The 12,049-nt window shown below is 36.0% G+C and overlaps 1 protein-coding gene across 1 annotated transcript; it reads right to left on the bottom strand.

Annotated features, from left to right (window-relative positions):
• Window positions 1–2,302: 2,302 nt before the first annotated feature.
• TASL (TLR adaptor interacting with endolysosomal SLC15A4) lies at window positions 2,303–5,630 on the bottom strand. The gene has a single exon (XM_088144429.1). The coding sequence runs from the start codon at window positions 4,561–4,563 to the stop codon at window positions 3,688–3,690; it is 876 nt and encodes a 291-aa protein (XP_088000555.1). The 5' UTR covers window positions 4,564–5,630; the 3' UTR covers window positions 2,303–3,687.
• Between the last annotated feature and the right edge of the window lie 6,419 nt (window positions 5,631–12,049).

Genomic DNA, 12,049 nt, shown 5'->3' with positions numbered 1-12,049 from the left:
AAAGCAAAAGAGTTCAAATTGGTCTGCTTCCTCAATCTTCTGCTAAGAGCTTATCCACATAAACAAGGAAAAGGATTGTGTTTGCATGGCCGTGCTTGGGACAATGAAATTGACAATCCAGTAAGATAAAACCAAATGAATACAGGCTACCTCGGAGTTGATATTCCTGAAGTCAAGGACTGACTGACAAGTCCAACTTCTAAATGTGAATAGCCCAAGGAGTGATGTCAGAGTGGACATCAATGGTAAATGTTGGTAATCTTGGTGGTGTATGATCTACTGAAGAGTTATAGTAGTTATATGTGGAAGGCATTTGCAGAGTTAATGGCTGGTTGATAAACCCACAGTAAAATACCTGAAAAACAGATTCCTAGAGAGTGGGACAACTGATGGTCCCATGTTAATGTGTAAGGAAAACAATATTGTTTGAAAATACACACACAGTACCATAACACTTCACCCAGATCCATTACCTCCTTCTCTTTTCTCTTAGTTTCATAGATACAAGATCTATTTTTTTCTTTTGTTTGTTAATTAATATTTACTCCTGTTACATTCAAAATCACAATTGTCCATATGCCATGGTCATCAACAGATGGTTCCACAGATATTGACTTCCACAATCTGTCATGTATTTGGTCAATCAAGGTTTTCACATAAGACTTTGTGATAGCATAGAGAAGGTGTAAAGAGTTATTACACCATTCTAAGAAATTAGCATAATTAAGCAACCCTCAAAATAAGGAGAATAGTAATTATGAGCCATGTGATTGTTGTTAAAGAATTAAAACTTTCTTAACTGATATGTTTCCAGAATTAGATTTTTGAAAGTCTGACAATAGATAGATAGATAGATAGATAGATAGATAGATAGATAGATAGATAGATAGATAGATAGATGGTTATAGCCTGCTATCTTCAACACAATATAATAAGTTTCAGGGAGACTCTTCTGAGTCCATCTTCCTGGCCATTTGAATTCATATGTCATTTCTCTATAAGACATTACTTGCTATCTGCCAATAGAAAAGTTCTCTTCCTCTTCTACCAGCTAGTCAGGGGGAAAAAAAAAATTCCAAAGCACAACCCCCAAAAATGTACAGAAAAGGAAAGATGTAACATTCTTGTTTAATCTACAGGAATGTACCACACTGACTAAATAAATATCTGTTTAAAATACAGAAAAAGAAAACTCTGTAATACTCAGTGAATTTGGTTATATGACCTTCCACCATAAATAATATTCACTCCTCAGACTCAATACATAGAAAGTTTGTGAAAAGTTGGTCATTTCAAAAAGCATTTGGGGACTGAGGACTGTGTGGTTGGTTAATTTCTGGATGGCTGAAGGCACTAGGATTCATATTGCTTATTTTGTGACTGTTGGATTTAGTATATGATGTTTGCTTTCTTATTGTACAAGTATTATATTAGTTTTATGGACATTTGTGTTTATAATATATTGCATTTTTGTTTTAAGCTTTTTAGAGTCAGAATGATTGAAGAGGCATAAATATCCATAATAAATAAATGAATAAGCAAATGTTGGTTTTCCTAATTAGATGTTTCACTATGTCAAAGGAGAAAGAGCAGTGTGTGTGTGTGTGTGTGTGTGTGTGTGTTTGTGTTCTATTTAATAAATGAATCCTCAGAATCAGATAGTGTCAAAATCAGGGCTACCATATCTGGCCTACAGAAAGTTTTCTGTATCTTTTTAATGCCATCTAGTGATCATCTAGAATTTTGCAGCCTAGTTACAGTAGGCCTAGTCAAAGTGTCACATAAGGACTGTGGAATCAGAAGGTCAGATCCAGACAGGAAGCTATCCATACTGGAAAAAAGAAGGAAAGTAGCAATAGCAATACATATTCATTTCCTTGATTGTTTATTGAATGTACATTTTGTCTTTCATTCTAGAACATAACTCAAGGCATCATACATAGCACAAACCTTGAACTTTGCAACTGAAAGTCCAATACATATACATTCTTGAACTGTTCTCTAGGATGACTTGTTAGAATCATGGATCAATTCTTTACCTATAAAGACCTTTTAGAGGAATTTAGTATGGTAAATCAGAGGTAAGAAGTATGAAGATATATTTTCAAGTATGTTGAAAACAGAAGGACAATGTACTGTCCACAAAAACAGTGGAAAAAAAGACAGGAAATGAAACATTTCATTGTAAATGGATTTATTAAGAAAACAATTAATAATAATTATCATTATTATTATTAGACATAATGAATTTACCTTCAGTTCAGACATTTCATCTCATTTACTATTCTATAAGTCTGCTATTGAAAGTTAGTTGTTAGTTGCTAATGGCAACTAAAATAATATTGTGTAATGACAATTTATTGAATATATATGTGTTTAAAATCCCAATCAAGTATCCAGATTCTAATCAAATTAGATAAAATATATATTGATATGAGTCTATATACATCCAAATGATGCCCCACATACACAAGAGGAAGCTTTCAGCAGGTTCAGAAGAGACCAATGTTTAGTAGATTGTAAAAAAATAACTTCAGGAAAACTTTCAGGTACCATCAAAAAGTTCATTATTAACTGAGTTTTTGGCAGACACAGAAGACTGTTTGATAGAGAATGAAGAGAAAGAAAAATACAAAACCAAAGGGAGAAGAGGATATGAAATATCCTGGAAACAGAGCAACTATTGCAGAAACAATATGGACAATATACTGACATTATTTAAAGGCTCAAAATATTGGGAATGAGAAGATGGAAAAGACAAAAAACACAACGTTAATATATAGACTTAGAACTAAATTTTCATAATGTTAATTTTAATTATCAATTTAGCTGTCATCAAAACATATGAATCCCTATTCAACTTTCTATTTTATCAACTTTTTGAAGTTGTACACACTTCAAAAATAATTTGGAGATAATTTTGATAAGCATAGTACTTCTCAGCCATTAAGACAGCTTAACTTTTTCAGGCTTCCACATGCACCTGAAAAAAAAAAGTTGCAGCTGCTTTAAGGAGACAGCTCATTAAAGTTAATGTGACTCTTAAAGCAACCACTACTTTTTTTCAGGCTCACATGGAAAACTGAAAAAAAAACCTCATGCTGCTTTGATGAATAACAGGTTGGTGTGTTCACAGTCACAAGACATCCAAAATACTTGAATCATTTTTGAGATAAAACCTGCCCTAACCTACCTATCTACCTACCAAACTATGCTCTTTTCATGCTTTTTTTTTTTTTACAAGAAATTTACAAGGCTTTTACAAGGAGCAAATGCAATTAAAGCAACACTGAAATTATTTTAATTGGAAGAGAAACACTAATATCACACGGACAGGGAGAAAAAACATTATATGAAGGATAACATAAGAAGTAGAGAAAAGCAGAAGGAAACATGATTCTTGAGGGTAGGATTTGAGGGTGGGGTGAACTTTCTAAGATTTGTGTATGAGAGCCTTCAGAAACAATAGTTAAAACACAACTTCCTAATTTCCAATATATTAGCTGGGAGTTGAAGTTGAATGCATATGGAAACCATAGTGTGAAAAAATGGTACATGATTTTCAAACCAGTCTTTTTTGAAAGAGTTTATGTGTGAAATAATTTAGATTTGGTACCTCAGCTGTATCCTGGTAGTTTTATGACTCAGAAATTGAACTGATTTCTACATTTCAAGATACAATGAACTTTACTTAATGCTGAACTGGGAAATGTGGAGACTGGGAGTGCTAATTTCAGTGGACACCTTTCCACTAGCTAATTGTAGTAGGCGGTTAATAACCATATCTTTGGCTTTGGTGGTCTTCATGTTCATTTCTTGCGATAGCTTCATGCTGATTTGATCTACGTTGGTCATTATGAACTCTGAAGTCAAGATCTGAGTGGGAGATATGCTGCTGCCCATCACATCCATGATATACTGCTTATACAGCTCTACCACTTTCTCCTCCAAATAATTATTCAGAATTGAATTAGAGAGAGGCTGCTGATGTTGCATGATGCTGGCCACCCGCCAACACGATGAATTCCTTTGGGATGGCTTCCGCGGGACCTCAGCAGGTAGCGTTGGAATTGAGTCTATTGGCAGTGGAATCTCTGATGATTCTAGGAATGGGCATATCCCACTGTCATAAATAGCATCTCTTTTAACTGAATTCATTGGTAGCACCTGATCGCCAGCGATATGCAGGTCATTGTAGTTCTTACAAATGCTTTTACAAGAAGAGGGAACGAGGTAAGCATCTTTGCTCATGGATGATCCCACATAGATTTCCACAGCTTCAGATGTTTGCCTTTCAAATACTGGATACTGCATCGTCTGTGTCAATGTGTCTTTCTGCTGTTTATTATTTTTGTTTTTTTGGGAAGAAACAGAGATCATAAATTTGTCCACAGATCTATAATTCCAAAATAAACTTCTATTTTGCATTTTCTCTGTTGATTCATAAGTGACACCATTTAATGACTTCATCTCATGTATTGCCTCTTCTGTTTCTGTATCATAGAGCTTGTAATTCAAGAGTTCATGATAAGGGATTTTACAGAGATACCCTTCAGACAACATTCTTTGGGGGGAAGAAAGGAAGGAAGAATATCAGAACACAGACTTGCTAAATATTATCGTTAATAAAATTGTCAGAGCTGACCTGTGAGTTTACTGGCTGAACCTGACATGGTTATTTCATCAAATATAATGTGCAACCCTTGAAATGGGTATGATATCTAATGTCATTCTTAATCATCATAATCACTGTTTCAAAGCTCATGGAACTTAAAACAAGATAAAGCAGCCATTCCAGCCAGGTGGCATCTGTATGTAGGGATCTATTGATAAATCAGGGGCCAAATGCTATTAGAGTAGCTGCATCCTTTGTTTCTCAGTATGAACATTGTGATGAGGGGAGATCAACCTGGTCCCTTCCATTAATCAGACAAGTAAGAGCTGTGGGAAATTTGCAGAGGCACTCACCACCAGATAAAGAACCCTACTTAGCTAACCTGGAAAGTACAAGGGCATTGTTACTCCACTGCATTCATCAGCTACAGTCATTTTAATCATGGTCTTTGGGCTTGGGAATTCTAATCAACATAAATAAAGGCCAAAAATAGATCTTCAAAAACCCCAGCAAAAGAATATGAAAAATCTAAGAATGATAATACATTGCAAATCACATTTTTTTTTACCTTAATGAAATTGTCTTATCACCCTTTTTTCCCCCATTTCACATCCTGTCTTTTAAATGTGAGCCTGTAAAAAGGGCTTTCCTTCTCTTTTGAATTGCTCATATTTGAATATAAGCTGCTTTGGAAGACAATAATGTCTGGAAAATGTAGTGTGTGTTTTTTTGAATAATATATAATTTTCAGCATATCTGGACAGCAGTAGTTTGGTTAATATTACGATTGTAACTGAGGCAATCAGAGGTAACATAGAGGTGCATGATTCAGGCTTAAAATATTACTGAAGGTTCTCAAAATTATTTGAAAAATGATACTTTGAAATAATCAGACCCAAATATATAAAATATAAATTAATCATCAAGTGTTTCTTTAATAGTATTTATGCACTTAGAATAAGTTCCAACAGAAGAGAATATCTGTAGCTCAGGGTTTAACTGTGGAGTTCTTGATGCTCTCTGAGCATGGTTGTTTGCTTGCAGATGTTTCATTACCTAACTAGGTAACTTCATCAGTGAAAGTGAGTGTGGGGTTTGCTGCCTGTTTATATGCAGTAGCTTGCCCCACCAGTTTTGGTGGGGGTAAGGTTTCTTCCTTGGTGGTTTCTTTGATTAGGGTATTGTTTTCTGCCTGATCTTTTGTCTGGTGCTGATCCCTGCTTACCTGAATGTGGGCTATTGGGGGGAATGTGTTGTAATCTTTTTGTTTGCTTCCTAGGTTTTTTATGGTCTCTCTTAAATTATGTGTAAATGTGGTTTAGGTCTACATTTGATTTGTCTGAATGCCAAGCTTCCAGGAATTCCCTAGCATTCTTGGATTTGGCTTGGTCTAAGATGCTAATAGTTTCTCAGTTGCAACGTGTTTGAGTCTGTCCACGTGTTCTGAGATAAAGGAGTTTTCGTCATGTCTTCTGAAGTTAGTTGGTGTTCGTACATGCTAGTCTTCTGCCTGTCTGTCCTACATACAGTAGTTGGCTCTTGCAGTCTTTGCATTGTGTGTCATAGATGACCCTTCCCCCCCCCCCTTGGGCTACTGGGTCTTTTGATTTGCCTAAGATGTTCTGGAGATTTTAGTTGGTTTGTATGCTACAGTGATGTCATGTGGTTGTAGCAATCTGTTGGTTGTTTCTGAGATCTCATCCACCTTTTCCTCACTACCTAGTTTTAGTTTTGTGGACAAATATATGAACAAATCAGAGGAACCCATGGGATCTTCACTCTCAGGATTCATAACAGTGGAAACTATGGGAAACTATTAGCATATTAGACTGTAAAAAACAACAAACAAAAAACCTGCTCAACTTTTCTGCTTATATCAGCAGATGCACTGAACTCTTGCCTCCTTCCACCTGGAATGAAAATGGACTGGCTCATGATTGTCCCTTCCTTTTTTACGCACGTTAAGACCAGCAGAAATGAAGACAATGAAAAGTCAGTTTAGAACCTTTTCAGAGATTGGAAGTTGAAAGTGAAGTAAACAAATATGGAAGTTCCTGATATGTAGAAGTACTTTTTGGGGCAGTAGATTCTAATATTCCAATTATTCACGTTCATTGGAATCCAATATTATGTCCCTAACCAACAATCCCCCAATACCAAGGAGAATTTCTTGCTTGGGAAGAACCTAACCCTTATCGCCAATTTTTTTTTCCTGTGAAAATCAAATGCTGGATTAGAAATATTTTCAGTATGGCATCAGAAATGGGTGCTATCCATTCTCTGTTTACTTCTCATGATTTTCCAGTTATACTGGTCTTGAACCAAAATCTCCTGTCCAATTTTGCATTGAAATGTATGTAACATTTTATGGACACAGATGATGCAGTTTTGATAGTCTTCTAAGCAATAAAGAATGAATGGTTTAATTGCCCGGGCTCTTAGGGAACCATAGAAACATGACCAGGTTTACCTGTGTAAACCTTTAAACTGTGTAAACTTACTTTAAATGCTCTTTGAACTTGGTTGTTTGCTTGCAGATGTTTCATACCCAACTAGGTAGCATCATCAGTGCGAGTGAGTGTAGGGTTTACTGGCTGTTTATAAGCAGTAGCTTTCCCTGCCAGTTTTGGTGGAGGTGTAGTTTGTATCCTGACTAACAAACAGGATAGAAGGATTGGCATTGGATTTGTTGAGGAAGTTGGATATATTCCTTTCCTGGCATAGTGTCAGGTTTCACCCAACAGGCAGGAGTGGGACCAAATAAGCAAGCTCCTAGAAATGCAAGAGCTTCTGGTAAGTTATCTTTATTAATGAAGAGTTAGGAAACTATAACAAAAGGATTCTAGAGACTATTGTGTTTCAAGAGCAAACCTTATATGTAGAAGCAATAATTAAACCCTTCAACCTCCTTTTCTCATTGATGCCTACGTAACAGGCTACCTGGGCTCCTCTTTTATAGGGGTGGTCCAGTTTTCTTCTATAGTGTTTTTGCAATAATCTGATTTGCTCTTATAATTGTATGAGAATAAACACACAATTAGGTTGCAGTGGAAGATGTGTAGGTCTTGCTTGTGTTCAAAGCTGAAAGGCATGGTGAAGCAACAGCAAAACTAACACAAAAACAGACTGCCCTGAAGGCATAGTATTAAAAAAAAGGAAAAGAAAAAAGAAAAAGTCCAGCTTTGCTCTGGGTTCAAGTAAACTGGCACAAAGTCAGGAAAAAAAAAAAATCAGCCTTAAAACAAACCAACTTTCCCAGGAGCTGCTCTGGAAATGATACAGTGTGGAAAGCCAGAGAGAAAGCTCAACTAAACTACAAAATTTGGTATCATAAGATGTAGTGATGACCGCCAAATTAAAAAGTGCCTGGATGCTTTATTGGAATGTTATTGCTACTACTCTGGATGGCTTTCCATCAACATGTCTCTGAATGCCAATCAGTAGAAGACAAATGGAGAGCAAGAGAAGAATTGTAGACCCTTATTGCATCAATAAGTATTACTGAAGATGTCTAAATAACTTAGTATACACTTAAGTATTGCTATATTAAATTAGCAATGATGAATAGGTATTATTTGACCACTCATTTAATTTTTACAAAATAATTCTGTATTCACAGCTGGTAGGTACTGCTTTTAAGTAAACCATTCTCACTTCTTTTTCCCAATCATTAAGTGACAAGGAAAGGAAAGGAAACTATTTTATTAATCTGTTTTAAAATAGCAGTGGCACATCCACTTGACATGTAATATATGTATTCACTGGTAATGCATCAGGATCATACTTTTTTAAAAAAATAAGCTTTATCCTTTCCAAGTCTTTGCAAAGCGGCTATCAAGTCAGAGCTAACATGAAGTTGCTGGAGTAAGAATCATTATTATCTGAAGCAGAGGAAAGAGAAGTGCTAAAAGCAGAGGAGTAACAGAACATTTGGCTATTTTAAGCAGCCTTGTTACCCTTACTGGAAGCAGTTCTCTCGAAATAATTTTTTCAGCCCAATCTGGAAATGCTATGGATTGGGTTTAGGAACTTCTGTCACTGAATTACGGCTGTTTCCATGGAAGCAGGTGAAGAGCTCAAATGTGCAAAAAAAAAAGAGAGCAACAAAAAAGCACATGCAAGTTACAAGAGAGGTGGCAAAGCTGAATCCTACCATATTGTTCACAATCATACCACACTGCCTGTTTATAAGCAAATGACAACAAACCAGAAGGACCAGCAAGTTCAGCAGCAGAGACTTTTAAAATATATTGGGTTTTTTGTTCAAGAATGCATCTCTTTTAGCTTACAGATTTTTGATGAACCTGAAGAGAAATCTCAGCTGTTGGCAGCTGGATGTTTTGCTTCAACTATTTTTTATATCACTATATTTGTGCCTGCCCTAAAGGAAAACTTAAATAAATTGTACGACCATTGGAGAGGAAAACACAATTGGTTCCAGAAAAATGGCAGAGAACATTCACTTCATTTTACAAGTAAACAGAACTGGAAAACATTCCTGGCTTTTAATGAATAACCATTAAATGAATTGTTATAATGAATATATAGCTGCCAGCCATGATAAACTTCAGTGGTACTTCGTCCAACAGTCAAAGGGTGAATGTTCTGCCCAGAAAGTATAATCCAAACATTTACATTCATTGTCTACAGCTGCACCTTTTAGAGTCAGTGAAGACTAGGAAGATTGAATAAGGAAAGGATGCTACATGAAGAAACATCGCATTTCCAATAAAGCTTGTGTGAAATGAACTAAAAAAAAAATATCAAGTCATCCTATCACTCAAGCATGCTGCGATAGTCTAGACAGAATATGATCAAGGCATGGAAAACTTGCTCAGGAATGATTACAGCTCACACAAAAGTGACCTGTAAATTCATTAAAAACTGAGGCTTAAAGAAAATACCTTGAATGTGGATCTACTCTTTCATTCACATGGCAAACCCATTCAAAACAGGCTGAACCTCATTGTTCCAATCTGATTTCTTACTGACCAACACCACTTGTCTTGTCTGAATTTAACTACAGCTTGTTCTTATCCACCTGATTAGTAGCTGATTTGGAAAGTAATAAGTAATATGTTGGGTGTCAACAACCTACTGTCGATATCCAATGCCAATGTTCCAAATGATGTTTCCAAACATGTTTCACATACACATTGAACAATATGGTGACGAGATGAATTATTATAGGATCACAGATCAACAGCCTAGATGTCGAACAGCAATTGCCCACCATTTCTTTTATGGAATGGAAGACAAGGTCAGACATGGTCTGACAAGAACACAGTGCCTCTGAAGCCAATCCCATCAGATGATCTGAAAGAATGCTGAAAACAATGGTGCTGAAAGCTATTAAGTGGTTCAGGAAAACTAGCGGGGCTGCACTGTCCACATCTAATTTCTAATTTAGGTCATCTACCTAGGTTACTGCAAAGGTCTCAGGAACTTATCCCAGCTGAAAGCCCAATAGAAATTACTCCAACATTGTCTTACTGAAGATTAACCGGCTAAAGACAGTGAAGGCACAATATCGCCCTATAATCTGTTGCGTATTTATGCAGTAGAAAATAAATGTGTTTGGCCTATTATGTCTTGTATAAATGTAGCATATTGTCCTGGTCTTGTCTTTGCATATACCTGCTCAGTTAACACATTTTTGGCATGGAAATATCATCACTATGTGATTTCTGTCATTTTGCAATTGGCACCCATTTCTCAATACAATACATGAACTCAGCACTAGTTTCCTTGAACTATTTTATTTTAGACTGTATTTAAAATCCTTACAAATTTAGGATTTATTTGTTGAAATTATGCAGGCACTGTCAGAAACCAGTATTTGCAGTGCAGGGATAGATTCCATGCTCAGTGTTTCTGTTTGTAAAAAGAAAAGGGGGAAAAAAGGTATATTCCAGTCCTCACTTACCTTCAAGAATTAAGCTTCTCTTTTAAGGCAAGATCAGTACCCAGTGTGTAATGATGAACAGAAATGAGGCCCAGAGCTTTGGATGTCTTATATCTATGCAACACTTTTGTTTCCTTTCATGTTGTGGGCAAAAGGTTTCTTTGCAATGCTAGTCCCCCCTCCCCTCTCCAATTCTTGACTGCATTGCTCGTGAAATGGAAATCCCCTGAGCATGTCAAAGAAGGAAACTGACAAGTCACTCTCTGGTGTCACACTATGTATAGTTCTTCCTTCCCCTTTTCATTTCCATATGAAACCTTTTGGTGGAACAGTATGTTATTAAAATAATTTATTGTCCTGTGGTAAGTATTTACTCCTTGGACAATATTTCTAACCCCCAGTTACTAAGAATAAGAAACTCTGCAGGATGGCAGAACAGAAAGTAGCATTGAAAGGGTGTTGGCTTAAAACAAAAATGTAAGGTATGACCAGATGAAACTGCTATTGCTTTTTTTAGTTTCAGGCTTCTAATAACATTATTTATAAATTTCATGTGCCATATCCAATTCAGGATCAGATTTATCCAGAACCACTGTGACTGATAAATACACAGGCAAAAATAATTTCTCTTCCTTTGAGGAACCAGCAGTAGTTTTCTGGTAGAATTCATATGAAAGATCCCAACTTTATGGCATCTATAGATAAGATTAGAAACAACTAACTGAACAGCTGCTCCTTGTCATTGTTTTGCAAAACTGGGTCTAAGTCATATAATCATTATATTGAGTATCAGTTATTTGAATTGGTCAATGTATCTGCATTTAAGTCAAAGAACTCAATAGCGCCCTGTGGGATAGTATCATCCCCACTGAAGTCTGTGTGGCCTCAACTCTGCTGTTGCTCAACATTACTGTTTCAACATATGCAGTGATGTATTCCTTCAGTTTCGATCTTTCTTTCCCTGATAGAGTAATATAGAGTTTTATTGTTTGCTGCTGTTTCCTGTATGTTTGAATATTTTAGTATGTTGCACATTGATGCCAGTTGCTTGAATGATTATGGTACTTTGTAAGATGGATGGATGGATGCATATAAATAAATGTAAATAAATAAATAAAGCAAGCAAGCAAGCTACTTACCTGGTTTTTCCAAGTTGCAATATTTGTGCTGCATTATCAGATTAAAAGTCGTTAATTGGCATGAATTTTCTTGCTGTTTAGAAGGTGGTAGAGGGAATCAGTTCTACTTTTGAATGGCAATTCGCACGTACATTCAACTAACTGAGCCTGGATATAATATTTTGCTTTGAATTCTGTTGGAATCTATGATCTATCAGTTATTATTATCCACTCAACATTTTTTCCCAGACCAAGACACTGGCCAATGATGCTTCAGTCCATATGTTCCTCAGGGTGAAATGTTTTCAACTGAACTCTTATGTAAGAGCCATTCTGCTACACACTTCAGTTGCTCAAAGTATGTATTTAATTATCACTAATGAACTACACTGAGCAATTATAATTCTGTTA

The sequence above is a fragment of the Python bivittatus genome, unplaced genomic scaffold (assembly GCF_059951505.1).
Source record: "Python bivittatus isolate LINGU-HERP-01145 unplaced genomic scaffold, Pbiv_v1 ctg000350_np1212, whole genome shotgun sequence".
Lineage (NCBI taxonomy): Eukaryota > Metazoa > Chordata > Lepidosauria > Squamata > Pythonidae > Python > Python bivittatus.
This window is presented reverse-complemented; position numbering and strand designations above follow the sequence as displayed.